Source organism: Ovis canadensis, chromosome 8 (genome assembly GCF_042477335.2).
Source record: "Ovis canadensis isolate MfBH-ARS-UI-01 breed Bighorn chromosome 8, ARS-UI_OviCan_v2, whole genome shotgun sequence".
Lineage (NCBI taxonomy): Eukaryota > Metazoa > Chordata > Mammalia > Artiodactyla > Bovidae > Ovis > Ovis canadensis.
This window is the reverse complement of record NC_091252.1, coordinates 36298659-36314759: the sequence shown is the minus strand read 5'-3', so window position 1 is coordinate 36314759 and position 16101 is coordinate 36298659. Positions and strand designations below refer to the sequence as shown.

Genomic DNA, 16101 nt, shown 5'->3' with positions numbered 1-16101 from the left:
CTCTATATAACAACTCACTGAATTCTCTCAACAACCCATGAGATAGGTGTAATAATTATCCTCAATTTCAGATGAGGGGAATGAAAACTAAAAAGGTTAAATAATTTATTCAAGGTCGCAAAGCTAGTAAGTGTCAGAGCTGGGATTTGAATCTAAGCATTCTGGTGTCAAAATTTATGCTCTTAACCACTACGTTAATTTGACTAACAAAATAAAAAAGTATACTGGTATTAGTTCTATTAACCTTTCAGCTGATTATCATTGTTTTAAAAAGTATCTGTTGGTTGTGACAGAAGCCTATAATTTAGAGAGGGAAAAAACATCTCTTAAAGCTTAGATATATAAGCATGTTACAGTTTTTGACTACTGTCTGCCTTTAACTTGCTTATCAGATTTAACCACTAGATCAAGGAAGAGAAACGGAGCATATGAGCATGCTTGTGTGTTTGAGTGTGTGTTTGAGTATGGAAAAATGAGAAAAAATGTGTGTCAGTGAGATGGAATGGCAAGGGCAGAAGAAAGAGGGAGGAAAGAAAGGAAAAAGAGAGAACAGTGTATGTATTAGTTTTCAGAGAAACCCACGAAAACATAGCAAACTGAAGCTAAGGTAATAGTATGTTATGTTGACTTAAGTAACCAATGTACAGCTTAAGAAAATAAGTGTTTCTCCTCTATCAATAGCTTTGTACATAGATACTAGTTTTTCAGGCATCTCATTTTCCATTAACCTTTTTCATAGATGACAGCTCCTGGTTTAGGATGGAGCGCATGACTATAATCAACTTTTCATAATTTCCAAGGACTAGCAATCTGTAATGTAACTAGTGGACTCAGATAAGAAAAGGGTAGGAGGTACTAGGAGTGACCCTGTGAAACCAGAGTGAAAATACCCGAAAGTACACCATTCCTGCATACTTTGAGGAGGTAGATGGTGGAGTTGATTTCGTTCACATGCCTATGAGCTGCGGCACCAGATGACACACTCAACAGGCCAGATTTGCTTTCTTCAATTGAGAGCGCTGCTAACCGAAGGTCATCAGTCAGATCCCAGATGCATTTATCGCAGCCTGGTGGTACAACGGGCATGTCATTTCCTCAAAATCAAAGGTCAGCTGGGAAGCATGCTGCTCTAAGTTGGTCATTATATGCCCTTCCTTGGTTAATACTATTCGTATTTTTGTTTCCTGAGGAGCTATTCTGGACCATGGAACTAGTCCTTATACTTAGAGAGCCTCAGATGACCAAAGTGTACGTTGGGCACTATCCCTGCTTAAAACATAAAAAAAAAACATGCCACTGAAAAGCAGGTTACCATGAACGCTAATGGCTGAGCTGAGGAGGAAAGGAAGCACAAAGGGCAAGGCATCTGAGAGACGGTGGGTGGTTGAAAAGAACCTTCTCCCCACTTTTCTCTGGTTAGGGGAAAGCTGTCTGGGAGGATGCCCTCCACGTCAGGCTGTGGGTTTCCGCTTGGTGCTGGCCAGTGAAGATGGAACTCGCCTGCCATTTCTCCTCTCCCAGCAGCTTTCCTTACTGACTGTTCAGATTCCAGTGCTTTCTCCTCACTCCATGGATGGCCCGGTGCCTCCCCATGGCCTGACCTCCTGTCTGAACAGGTCGGCAGGACCTCACTGTTTGCTAATATTACTCTCTGACAGCTGACGACCCTGCACATGTGGTGAGGAGGGTGGTGGTTTCTCGCGGCTTTCTGCATTTCACATTCGAGTCCCTCTGACCACTGTCATCACCCCCACAATCCAATGCCCTCCTGGGACACACTAAGGACACTCTTTGAAATTTTTCTGTTTCCAACCTCTTTCCTCCAGACGTACTCTCTTCTAGAGAACTGATAAATGAAGACTAAAGGGTTAATGGTTGTTAATATGTTAATTTGTTACTTGAAGTTTAATGCAGTCTTCCTCATATGCTCTCTCTAAGGAAACTCCCCAGCCAGTACATCAGGCTGGTGGAGGAGACACATAGAGGCCAAGCAGGCACCTTGACATCCTTAAAGTGACTGTGCATAGAGGATCACCAATGCTGTCAGTATGCAAACTTTGCCCAGCCTGTGCCTTCCATCCTATGTCACCTTCTAATATGGGATTCATTGTGATATTAATCTCTTGTGCCCAGAGGGACTGAGAGGCCAAGATGTTTTTGTTTGGGGGAAGGGATATCTAATATTAAAGTAGTCTTTAAAACACTCTACTGAAAGCCAAATATTAGTTACTTTCTTGATAGAAGGCTTTCTAAGGCAAAACTTTCCTTAAATCCTTCTAAAAATCAATCATGGACTTTTCTAGGCTACTGGCTTAAAGGATGCTTGAGAAGTCATTAAGACTGGCTCTGGGCTTTTGTTTGGAAATGTTTCAGCAGGTAGACTATTAGGCCTACTCATGATTTGAATTGGGCTTCCCTGATAGCTCAGTGGGTAAAGAATCCGCCTGCAATGCAGGAGACTCTGGTTCAATTCCTGGGTCGGGAAGATCCACTGGAGAAGGGATAGGCTACTCTCTCCAGTATTCTTGGCTTCCCCTGTGGCTCAGCTGGTAAAGAATCCATCTGCAATGTGGGAGACCTGGGTTCGATCCCTGGGCTGGGAAGATCCCCTGGAGTAAGGGAAAGACTACCTACTCCAGTATTCTGGTCTGGAGAATTCCATGGACAGTATAATCCACGGGATCCCAAAGAGTTGGACACGACTGAGCAACATCCACTTTCACTTTCATGATTTGAATGACAGGAGAGACAGGAAAGAGAGAAGGTTGCTCCTTTTCATAAGGACTGAATATTATATTACTGGTGCCACTTCAGATTTGGAGTGATCTGGGGAAAAGCACTTAAATCTCTGGGTATATGAGTTTACCAAATGTTGTAAAGCATTGTCTATGGATTACATTATCTGAGGACCTGAAAAGATAATATAGAAAAAGGACCTAAAATGAACTCAGTCATTGGGAACTGTATTTCCAACTTTACCTACTAAGTAAGATGTTGAACTTAAAGACTTGACAAAAGTAATTTTTCTAATATAGAGCTGTTTAAATGCAACTTGCTATTTGCCAATTGGAATCAAGTGGAATGAATGTCTTTTGCTTAGGGTCCATTTGGTTGAGGCACAGACAGGGTTAAAGCCAACAGTGGGACTCAGACAGTTTCTAGAGAGGGTGGGATTGCATAGCTCTTCTTAATCCTACACCTGCAGCACATTAGAGAAAGTGGGGTTAGTCAATCATGTACTGTTATTTTTACTTATGGTTGGGCAGTCCGTGCCTGTAGGGGGCTCAAAACCTTCTTCCAAGCACTCTCCAGTTACACTGTCACATGGACCTCCCCCACAACTGCACGCTGTGGGAAACAAAAACAAGAGATTAGGGATTCATTTTCTTAATGCCTAAAGTATCACAGTGTTTTTTGGTTTGCAGAAATACTTGCTATCAGTATATAATTCTTCAGTGGGGATTAATTTATATTCTTTCTTAAGATCATGAGGAATACATGATTTAGGGATTACTCTTCTTACCCAGTTAAGCCCCAGCTTGGTGAGACTTTCAAAGGTGACCCTGGGCCAAAAGTAGATAAATCTCAACATTCTAGGGTTCCCATCCCAACTTTTTGAAATCCTGACATGACTTTGTAACTGCTTCAGTCCAAAGAGATCCGGGTCAGTTTTACAAGGTAAAAAATGATCACACAGTCCATCATTCAGCTGGAATCCAAGTCATCCTTTTATCGCAGTCAGATTCTCCAGTTTAATCCAAGTCTAGGTTTGATTACTGCCAGGTGTGAGCGAGGAGCAGCCCACTAGGAGTGAGGGGACCCAAGAGCGATTCTTGGCTCCTACAGGGCTTGACCCTTGGCAAGACTGACTCCAAACCTCCCAATGATAGCTACCAGTGGGACAGTTGAGAACAATGTTGTGAAAAGAATTAGGACCATATTTACATGAGTTTAGAAGACTTGAGAGCCCATTATTAATCTATTGATGATTTTCAAGAATGCTTTTTGGGGAAAAAACAAAAACAAAACCTCAATCTCACCAGACTGTTCATTTTCCAGTGCATTTTGGAGTGGATATTAATTTTTAATATTTATAAAGGATTTCTTCAGTTATGTAGGCTAGCAGTAAGCTGGAATAGAATTGTGAACTTCCTCCCACCTCTTAACTGTCTTTACAGAATAATCATAAAAAATTGGCTTCAAGGATAACATACATTTATTACATTTTGCCTGTTAAAATGTTCCACAAAATACAGATTTATGAAACACTTCAGCAAGGTCATGCATTATTGCTTCCAACATTAGCTTCTTTTCTAAGAGTGATCTGCAATCATGTCATTTAAACATGAGTTTAGTTAATATTTTGAGAATCAGGATGTCAATGTTTAAGTCTTTGGCTTTGCCAACCCTCTTTCTGATGCCCACTTCTCTCTAGTCTGACTGGACACAGTGCTCCTCTCCTCCCTCTGTTATTCTCGGGGTTATGCTTCTGTGCACACAGCTTTCCTGGAGGCATGGTTACTTTTCTGTGACTTTTGCAGACCATATTTGTTTTCTTCTCAATTTCAAACTCTTCACTTCTTAAAAATCTCTTTAAGTGGAAACCTGTTTCAGTGAGAGTATCTCCAACTGAAGCAAGCCACAAGAGAACAATACCCCTTCCTCAGTCTTCTTCATCTCAAAGGCACATAAAAGGAGGAATACTCAGTCTCAGCCTCCCTTTAATCCTGCAGGAAGGCAATTTAACTTCACTTCTGAAGAGCTTCACTCTCTGAGGTAAATGGATTGGAGAAATCCCAAATAAAATTGGTACTTTTCAGTCTAACTGAAGTCTAACCAGGAAGATACTATCCCTGGAATATTTTCTCTGATAATTTGAAGAAATAGGGGGAGGAAACTACTTCTGGATTTGCTAATCTATTTCACTGAAATGCTAATTTTTACCAAATATAACTACAAAGACAGACATAGTTTGCAGAATAAGAAAACTGATGTGAACCATGCAAGATTTCATTCAGTCCTCTGGTCAATGATAGGTTATCTGCAGAAGTCTGATTTATTTCTTTGGTCAAAACTGGAAGGACATATAGATGATAAGACAAAAGGTCACTGGAGTTAAGTGTCTCATGGTCCACTCTACCCGTGAGCTAAGATACACTAGTCGTGACAAAAATATCTACCCCTATGAATGTGGGATGCATACCTTGAGCCTCCATATTACCCTGGAAAAGTGTCAAGGGGGTAACTGCAGTATGTCCCCAAGAGAAATCCACTTGGCCTGCTCCTATCACACGTGCGCCCGTCGGGTGGCTGCAGTCGTGTGCACAGCACTGTACCTGCACAGTTCTTGGCTCTCCTCGCATCTCCATAGTACCCAGGTGCGCACCGTTCACACTTGAATCCAGTGGTGTTGCGTAAGCAATTCCTACACTGGCCAGTGACCTCATCACAATCTTCAAAGATCAGGTTAGGATCTGAATTCCCACTGCAGTCACATTTCTTACAAGTGCTTCCGATCAGCAAGGGGTTTCCATAGTAACCAGGAGCACACCTGAAGGGGAATCACATGTTAAAAATTGAGCATCCATAGTTTTCTTCCTTTTTGTCTTCTTTCCTACCTAGAAGAAAATATAATGAATCTCTTTGGACTGTTCTCCCAGAATTAATCCCCCCTCTCCCACCTTCCTATAGAACTGGACTTTGTTTTCTAAGGAACTACCCTTCTTCATTGTGTTCCAGCCCGGTCAGTTCAGCAAGACCTTCAGGTGCAGGAGTGTCTGGCTATAACCAGTTTGTGGGCATTTGTGGTCACACCCCAATGACTGGGATGCACTGCTGCCATAGGATGGTGGTACTAGATACGCTAAATGTGGCATAAGATTTGCCACTAGGGCACAGCTAAGAATTGTTCTGGACAAAATTTTAATAATACCTTTACTGAGAATCACTGGCATATATTCCACCTTGCCAGAGTGATTGTTCTGATACTAAACCTGAGCCAATCAGTGCCTGGCACTGTCCCAGTCAAAATGGTTTGGCACAGGAGTGATTCAATTGGAGTGGAGCTTGGGCTGTTTGAGGGCTTTGTGACGGCATTCTCTCCATCCGCAGGTGAATAAAGAGGCAGGCAGCATGACTGGCTCTGGCAGCCATCCTGTGACTGAAAGAAGACAGTGTGGAGATGAAGCAGAGGGCAGAGCTGAGGGAGTCCCACAGATAAGTGGAGATAAGTGGAGTTGGAGCCAGATGGCCATTACTCTGTAGGTTTTAGATATATAAGCCTACAGAGACCAGATACCTAGCTGCATTTGTTGTGGGGGCAGAGCTGATGCCTATGGTCATGCCAGCTGGCCCTTAATGAAGAGAATCCAGCCCAGTTGGAGAGTAGAGACTGATATCTTTCCAGCCTTTGCTGGCTTTGCCAAGTTGCGCACTCTGGGTGGGGCTGCCTCTACCCAGAGGAAAAATACCTTTCTTTACTGTTTCCAAAAGGTAACCTGTAGGCCAGCAGAAGCCCTGCTGAGCGTGATGGGACCACAGGCCTCATCTGAGGGGGCAGGCGCTTCTCAGCTCCTATCAACTGTTTCCACACTGTACCTGTGAGGGAATGATCTGTCCGGTAAATCTTACTGTTTTTAAAGGAAATGTTGAAATTTGGATTTGTATGTGAAATCTTAGTTTTTAAAGGTTGCTTCAAACTTTGTAAGAATACTGTTTGAGCCAATATACACATTTTCTGGCTGGCTATTGTCCCCTAAATTGGTGTTGAAGACTGGCTAAGGTGGGCTGAAGCAGCTTTGGGAGTGGCTGGAAAGAATGTGCAGCTGCACCATCATGGGACTGAAGGTTGGGCACAGGAGTCAGTTTTGAAGACAGAGAAAAAGGAAGAGAGCCAGTGAAGGTTTTCATGTGTGATAAAAGTAATGGTGAGTGAAGCCAGTGTTGGCATAAGAGTTCAGGATGGACCGTGGGCTGGAATAGGAGACCGGGATTGGGTGGGGAAGGCCTCGGGTGGAACCTTGGCCTTGGGAGTGGAAAGCAAGACTTTCCAAGGAAACCAATAAGACCCAGCCAGTAATAATAAGACACCACATTTTTAAGGCCACCATTTAAAGCAAAAGAATTATGATTCAGAACATTTGAAAAACAGAGAAACTAAAAAAAAAAAAGATCACCCCTGTAATCCCAAGACCTTAACAAAATCACTGTTCAACATTTTGCATATGTTTTCCCAGGCTTTATTCCTGTCTCAGTTTTTTGATGTAATCATAATGATGGTGTATGTTCAGTCACTTGCATTGCATCTCATGGCTTCGACTAGATAAGTTTATTTAATTACCACAGACACCCAGGAGGGAGGGCACCCAGGCCTGGCGTTCTGAGGTTGAGAGGCTAGTTTGATTTCCCAGTCTCGCACAGCCAGGAAGTGACAGCATATGACCCAGACCCTCTAACCCTGATGTTCTTTTCTTCACTCCACCCTGGATCACACTGCTGCTGCTTTACATGAATGAGTGAATTCAACCAACAGAAGGGCAATTCATGTCTATTTGTGTAAGGCATGGAGAGACAGGAAGAGGAAAAACACACAGCCTATGCACTGAAAGAACAGGAAAGGAATTAGGCATAATTATACAAACTCTAGATACCAAGGACCATGAAGAAGATAAGAATGAATGTTAAGTGCCATACAACCCACCAAGAGGAAATGTTTGATACATTTTGTTATTCATACTTATGTCTCTGTACCTCTAGTTTATAGGCCCTCTGGTTCCCAAGTTAGCAAACATCATTCCTCTGTGGAACTCACGGTTGGACTGAATTACTATCCTGGGCTGCAATCCACTAAACAGAATACTAGGATTCTTAGGTTCACTAAAATGGGATGTGGATCTGCCTCCTCAGTGTGCAACTGGGAGCCCGAGGCCCGGGAGCGAACAGACTTGTCCACGCTCACAGAAGCCAGATGCCAGTTACTTTCTTTCCTCTGTTTGATTCCACTGTTTTTGATCTCCATAGGCAGTCTCCTGGTTTTATACAAGAGAAAAACCAAACTCTCTCTTCTCTAAGTCAGAATCTCAACCACAGTAGAGACCTACTTTGAGTTACTTTGAATTTCAAGAACATCTTTTGGTGGCAGTCTCAAAGGCAACTCTGAAGTCACAATCCCAACTTCAACCCTACAGATGTTATAGCCTGAGAACGCAAAGGTTTTGTACTAAACCCTCTCTGACTCCAAGTTTATAGATGAGGAAACCAGATGATGAAGAAGCTGGATGACTGGTTCACCACTACATGGCTCAAGCATCAAGCGGGACTCCCAAGTTTATACTCTTTCCACTCCACAAGTATGGCATTAATGAGTCAACTAATTAAGCCATTAATGATATAACAGGTGAGTAATCAAATGCCATCTATTAATATGCCTAATTCCTGCCCTCAAAGAGTAAATTACAAAGGATACAAAAGGACCAGGAATTGGATTCAGAGTCAACACAGGAGTCCAGGTACCCAGGACTGGTGCACTTTTATTTGCTTCCGTAATTTCATTTCTAGTTATACTAATGACTTAATTCACTCAGAGAAAATAGAGCTGATAAATATACAAAGCAAATGAAAAAACAGTGACATATGAACTTTGTTATTTCAGTCAGTAATCATATCATTTGGCAAAATGGGGGGAAAAAAGATAGGCTTTTTGGAAAAAACATTTTGGTAAAAAAAAAAATTCTTGACGAAAAACTATTATTTGGGGAGTTTTTGTAGTGTTTTCCCTGTCCTCTGCTCTTTCTCCTTTGTTTCTCTTCCCAGGGCTACATTCTAGCCCTCACTGAATGCCTTTATCAAAGGTGCCAAAATTCCCAGCCCAGGTGGCACAGAAGCTTTTCTGAGGAGGACATGGCTCTATAGTCATTTGGGTTAAATTAAACAAAGAAAAAAAGTATCTGTTACATAGTAGGTGCCAGATAAATGCTCTCCACTTCTCCACCAAAGACTGGGAACTAAAGCTAGGGGAATATAAGTAACCCATTCCAGGTCACAGGGCAAGAATCCAGAAATGGAGCAGGCAAGAGTAGGGCTTATAAGAAGAATCTTGTACAGATAACAGGTCTGACAGCTTAAGTTTGTAAAACATGATGCCTGCATAAAGGATCAGACTAAATCACCAAATCATAATATGGTGCGTGTTTAGTTGTGTCTGACTCTTTGTGAGCCCATGGGTCATAGCCCTCCAGGCTCCTCTGTCCATGGGATATTCCCAGCAAGAATACATTTCCTACCCTAGGGGATCTTCCCAACCCACGGATCGAACCTGAGTCTCCTGCCCTGGCAGGCAGATTCTTTACCACTGCGCCATCTCGGAAACCTGAATCATAATATAATCCTCAATAAATGTTAGCTTCCTCTTATTTTTTTCTAACTTCAAGGTCATTATCAAAATCATTGTCACTGTCCTCATCATGGTCTCTGATGATATTATGTTTGGCCTTTCCTGTTAGATTTTCAGATTCCCTTAAATCTACTTTAATTTGCCCCATTCTTCTTTCCTGATCCTTAAGCAATAAGAGCCACCTAATAAATCCTCATATGGTTTCAGCATGTCTCTCAGTCCCTCAAAGAGCTGAATGGATGAAGGTACACTGTTAAAGCTGCCACAAGAGACAATATGGATTACTTAGAGCATGGATATCATATATGTTGAGTAACTGAAAACTCTTCATTCAACAATGAGGGTTGTGTGACCTTAGATTAAATCTCAAGGATCTGAGTCTCAGGCCCCTCCATCTTTAAATAAAATGCACTACTTAGGAGCAGAGGGAAGGTCACTCTGAATGAGAATGAGATTCAAAACTCCTGTCCATATGATTGTTCATTTTATAATTATTTGCCTCAGAAGATAACCTACATTTGCAACCTCTATTCAATTCTGGATCTTTGATTTTCCAGGCATGGGGTGAGAAGTAGGGTGTCAAATGGTGCAAGAAATGTCTGACTCTTGTCACTGCATGGAGTCTTCTAAAAGGAATAATAAAAGTTCTGGGGTTTTTTAGTAAAAAAGTTTTAAAGAAGCATTACTGAAACAAATGTAACTCAGTGCCTACAATATTCTAGATACTTTAATGGGGGAAGAATGAAGAGAGACATAAATAAGACACTACTGTTGAGAAGCTCACAGTTCAAAGAGATTTTTAAAAATTGTTTGACTTTGAACAAGTGGATTAACCTCTCTGTGTCTCACTTTCTTTCTCTGTAAATAAGGATGAAAATGGTATCTCACAGGATTTTTCTTTGAGGTTTAAATGTTTCATTGCCTGCAAAGAAAGTGCTGACAATAGTATCTGGCATACAGTAAGCACTAGTAAATATTACTGATTATTTTTACCATTATCACCATGATCGTCATCTAAATGCAATAATATGTGGTAAGCTCTACAGCTGACCCAGTGGGTGTTAAGAGCAGCAGGTCCAGTACGGGGAGTTTAAATTATGAGGTGAGAAAGGGCTTTGGGAAAAGACAGGCAGGGCCCAGAGTAGGCTAAATAACTTGGACCTTACTGGGAAGACTGGCATGTTTGAGCTATTTTACACAGTACTAAAGAGGCTCATGTCTTTCCTATTTTAGACCAGTGTTGAGCAAACATGTATGTTGTATGCATCCTTGTGAAAAGGAAAACATTTATATAGACTATCTCTTCCAGTGTTCACTTAAATCATCCTTAAATACTTCAAACAGAAAACTAAGTAGTAACTCTCTATCTCTATGACTCTTATATATCTTGAAAAACCAGAATAAATTTTCCAAATAAAACACAACAAAACTATAAAATGAATCAAATTCAAATTAACAGCATCATTCAGGCAACAGACGATGTTGTTGCAACTGAATGGCCATTTGCAATGTGACATGGTAGAGGGCTGTTGGACTGCAGCATGCATGACCTGCCCTGTGCTGTGTGAGGACTCAGTTCAGTTCAGCTCAGTTGCCCAGTCATGTCCAACTCTTTGTGACCCCAGGGACTGCAGTTTTCCAGGCTTCCCTGTCCATCACCAACTTCTGGAGCTTGCTCAAACTCATGTCCATTGAGTCAGTGATGCCATCCAGCCATCTTGTCCTCTGTCGTCCCCTTCTCCTCCCGCTTTCAATCTTTCCTACCATCAGGGTCTTTTCCAATGAGTCAGTTCTTCACATCAGGTGGCCAGAGTATTGGAGTTTCAGCTTCAGCTTCATTCCTTCCAATGAATATTTAGAACTGATTTCTTTGCAGTCCAAGGGACTCTCAAGAGTCTTTTCCAACACCACAGTTCAAAAGCATCAATTCTTTGGCGCTCAGCCTTCTTTATAGTCCAACTCTCACATCCATACACGACTACTGGAAAAACCATAGTTTTGACTATATGGACCTCTGTTGGCAAAGTAATGTCTCTGCTTTTTAATACACTGTCTATGTTGGTCAAAACTTTTCTTCCAAGGAGTAAGCCTATTTTAATTTCATGGCAGCAGTCACCATCTGTAGTGATTTTGGAGCTCCCTAAAATAAAGTCTGTCACTGTTTTCATTGTTTCCCTATCTATTTGCCATGAAGTGATGGGACTTGATGCCATGATCTTAGTTTTCTGAATGTTGAGTTTTAAGCCAACTTTTTCACTCTCCTCTTCCACTTTCATCAAGACGTTCTTTAGTTTTTCGCTTTCTGCCATCAGGGTTGTGCCATCTGTTTATCTGAGGTTATTGATATTTCTCCCAGCAATCTGGATTCCAGCTTGTACTTCATCCAGCCTGGCATTTTGCATGATGTACTCTGCATATAAGTTAAATAAAAGTGAAGTCACTCAGTCATGTCCGACTCTTTGCGACCCCATGGACACCAGGCTCCTCCGTCCATGGGATTTTCTAGGCAAGAGTAACTGGAGTGTGTTGCCTTTTCCTTCTCCAGGGAACTTCCTGACCCAGGGATCGAACCCAGGTCTCCCGCATTGTAGACAGACACTTTACCATCTGAGCCACCAGGGTAGTCAAGTTAAATAAGCATGGTGACAATATATAGCCTTGACTTATTCCTTTCCTGATTTGGAACCAGTCTATTGTTCCATGTCCAGTTCTAACTGTTGCTTCTTGACCTACATACAGATTTCTCAGGAGGCAGGTAAGGTGGTCTGGTATTCCCATCTCTTGAAGAGTTTTCCACAGTTTGTTGTGATCCACACAGTCAAAGGCTTTGGCATAGTCAATAAAGAAGTAGATGTTTTCTGGAACTCTTTTGCTTTTTCTATGATCCAATGGATCTTGGCAATTTGATCTCTGGTTCCTCTGCCTTTTCTAAAAGCAGCTTGAACATCAGGAAATTCATGGTTCATGTACTGTTGAAGCCTGGCTTGGAGAATTTTAAGTATTACTTTGCTAGCATGTGAGATGAGTGTAAATTGTGCAGTAGTTTGAACATTCTTTGGCATTGCCTTTCTTTGGGGACTGGAATGAAAACTGACCTTTTCCAGTCCTGTGGCCACTGCTAAGTTTTCCAAATTTGCTGGCATATTGAGTACAGCACTTTAAAAGTATCATCTTTTAGGATTTTGAAATACCTCAAGTGGAATTCCATTACCTCCACTCACTTTGTTCGTAGTGAGGTTTCGTAAAGTCCACTTGACTTTGCATTCCAGGATGTCTGGCTCTAGGTGACTGATCACTCCACCATAGTTATCTGGGTCATTAAGATGTTTTTGTACAGTTCTTCTGGTATTCTTGGCACCTCTTCTTCTTATCTTCTGCTGCATGGTGACTCAGTTTGCCTCAGTGTCATGTCTTTGGGCCTCCAGCTGTCTGTAATGTCTTACTGACACACCATCAGCCATTATTTTCTCCTTCGCTCTGAGGCAGATAGATCCTCCTCTATTATAACATGGTACTACAGAATATATAGAACACGTTTCAGTGAACTTTTTTTCCCTCGGGATTATCACTGAAATAAAACACAAAATTAAGAAAAAACTCACAGAGAACCCATGAACCTCCACAAATATTTCCAAGGACACCTGTGGCTCTTGTGTCCCAGTTTGGGAAACACTATTTTATAGTCTGTGGGTGCGGTATCAAAGGTTGAAACAGCAGTAGTTCACAAGCCAGTGAGACGATTGCTGTGAGAACCCAATGGGGAGTCAAAATATGGGTCCCCCAGCCTCACCTGAAAGGTCTCTTTTCAGTGGGGCACAGAGGAGTTTAGGCAGGGCCTGGGAATCCAAAGGTTTCCAGGAGATACATACACAAAGTCAGACTTGAAAACCACCTTTGATTAAATGATTTCTAAGTAGAGAAACACCCAGTGTGTTCTTGTTTGGACGAATGAGATAGATATCCATACAAACCAGCTACATATTTTGAAAAGATGTTTACAAATTAACTGAAACATATTAGATGAAGTTTACAAATTAACTGAAAACATATTAGATGAAGTTTAACTGGAAAAATTTAACAATCTGATGATTAAACTCAAAACAGAGGCCCCCCTCCCCTCAGTTTCAGAGTCAAAGAAATCACAAGCGGTTGAGGCCACCTCCTGTGAGATGACTCAGCCCCTCCATGGGAAGGAAATCTCTCCTTTCACTACAGTTGTGAAGAGCCTCTGCTAGCCTTCTCTTTAGCATTTCCTTTTTTCTGTCTGGCAATCAGTGCTTTTGAGGTTTGTCTCCTCCCCTAGCTTTGACTTCATTGAGGACAAGAGACCGTATCGTACCTGTATCACATCCCTACCCGCTCCACTACAATCTGTTTCCGTGTTATATTTTGAGGAAGAGTTCCCTGGATTATCAGGTCAATTTTTAATGCAAAAGACCTCAGTACATTCTCTTTAAAACAGCAGGGTATGAGGAAGGATGGACAGGAAATATGGAGAAATTTATTCTAAGTGATCCTCCCCCAAAGCAGATGAAAGGCCTTAGAACAGCCCCTGTAGATGTAGCCTCCTTTCAAAGGGAATTGTCAACAGATTAAACGTTTTTCTCCCCCACATCAGAAGTTCATCTAGCTCATTAATCATCAATGTTTAAAACAGGAGACTCTTAGGAAGACATTTGGGAAAAGCAGAATGGGAGAAAAATACAAATGTTTAGCCCAAATTTTCCAAATCCTGGTTCACCTGCAAAATGATAAAATATGAGCACCTCTAGGGGCAGTTATGAGGCTGAGAGAGGACACAAGAGACAATCATAGTAAAGGCACTGTTTCTAGTTAAGGAAACTGAGATTTAGGGAAACAAGCCAACTGGTCCCAAGCACACATTATGCCAGTGGTGGAAACAGGACAATAGGCACAACGACGCACACTGTCACCAGTTAATTACTATCGAACATTTATTAAGTCTCAGGTGCCATACTAAGAACTTCACAGTACTCCTCACGGCAGTCTTATGAGGTGGATATTTTTCATTTTTTTCCTTTCTAGAGACGTGGAAATTGCCATATAGAGACCAAATAACTTACCCAGGAGGATCACAAAGAGATCACAAAGGAATCCAAAGCTGAGAGATGGACTCAGCCAGGCTGATGCTACATCTCAGCACTTTACTTCCACCTTCCAAACTGGTGATCTCTCCTCCATCCTATCAATCCAGGTCCAGCTAAGCAGCAGAGCTCACTGAGCCTTGCTGATTAATGCCAAGCTCCAGGAGCCTCCAATGTGTGCCGGGGGATTTATCACCCACAGCTCCATGTCTGAGGGTACATGCTGTCTTGTGGCAGGCCCCCCGCTGTTGCTGACAGAACCCTATCCACACCCCTGTGTGATTGTGTAGAACTGAGCCCTTGGGGTCCAGATTACTTCACTTCTGGGGGAATGTGTGTTCGGTCAGCAGGACTCTAAGACTATTAATTCCCCTCTCAGGAGCCATCTAGCACCCATTAGCCAGTAATATTGCTCAATCCTTATCAGACTAAACTGAGTTTAATCTCAGACACTGATGAGAAGAAGCTCCATCCCTGGCTGATAAACAACCTCTCACACCCCTGGGGAGCCAAATAATGAGTAAATCAGATGGTTCACGTTCCTGGGTCCCCACATAAAGAAATACAGAATAAGCGTGTCACCAACATTCATCAGCTGAAGGTCGTCTGATCATCTCTAGCAGTCCCCCTAAAGGATGACATTCACATGGTCTCTTAGCTTTCACAGTCCTCTTCTCTCACAGTAAAAGGGGGGAAAATCCCACAACTTTTTAGCAAAAGAATTATCCATATTGTGCATATTTAACAATTACAATAACAATCTCCTCAAAATATAGAGGTTTTCTACATTCCATAGACACTCTGCCTTTTTCTAAAGAGTTCCAGAGCAACACTTTGAGAGGTGGAGGGTGTTTTCTTTGGATGTGAAATGGTAATTGAGGTTTACCTTTTGAACCCTAGGCTGAGTCTGTGAGCCCCACCCAGGGCAGTAGGCAGTGTGCTGTGTGAAGCGAGCACCCCACGACCATGGAGATATGGGACTAGATGTCTGACTGGTCCTTCCTGGCCCTTCCTTCCCTGTCTTGAGGACACCGCGCATCATTTTGCTGCCTAAATACATGGGGAAGCTGAGGTTAATGGCATTTGTGTTAAAAATAAGGCCTCTCTGTGAGACTCTTTTAGTGAAAGCCCTTTTATCTTAGAAACCTGTGAGCAGCTGAGGGAGGATGGGAAATATCTTGCCAGAAATCATTTGGTGGGAAGCCGTGCGCTCTTGCTTGCCAAGTCCTTTCCTGTTTGAGCAAAGCCCAAAGCAACTTAAAAAAGTGTTAGGTATAAATACCAAAAAAGGCATTCAGAAAATCCAAACTCATGGAATTACTTTTCAGGAGAGGAAATGGTATAAAAAATCGGTTAAATAATAGGTTTGTGCCTTTTTCAATGCATCACTGTATTAACCAACCAGTTAATAAAAAAAGGAATGCCTGAAGAAGTCTTTCTCTCTTTCTCCCTCTCTTTTGGACATTAATTATTGTACTCAGAGAGAGAGAGAGAGAAAGGACGGTTCCCAAAACCATCTCTTCAAAATACAGACATTCATTTTCCTCTTTCCTTACCCATTTATCCTGTGATGTAGCCATGGACGCCTATGGAACAATCTTTTTT

At 42.0% G+C, this 16101-nt stretch overlaps 1 protein-coding gene across 8 annotated transcripts in view; it reads right to left on the bottom strand.

Moving 5' to 3' along the window:
* The window catches only part of LAMA4 (laminin subunit alpha 4), a 145125-nt gene that overhangs the window by 76563 nt on the left and 52461 nt on the right, over positions 1-16101 (bottom strand). For 4 of the 8 annotated variants that reach the window (XM_069598067.1, XM_069598071.1, XM_069598070.1 and 1 more), the window contains exons 6-8: positions 5337-5551; positions 3253-3348; positions 916-1067 (exon numbers count right to left, since the gene is read on the bottom strand). In XM_069598067.1, the coding sequence (XP_069454168.1) occupies positions 916-1067; positions 3253-3348; positions 5337-5551 (463 nt within the window). The remainder of the gene's footprint in view (positions 1-915; positions 1068-3252; positions 3349-5336; positions 5552-16101) is intronic. The other 4 variants (XM_069598068.1, XM_069598074.1, XM_069598073.1 and 1 more) reach the window with 1 other exon arrangement.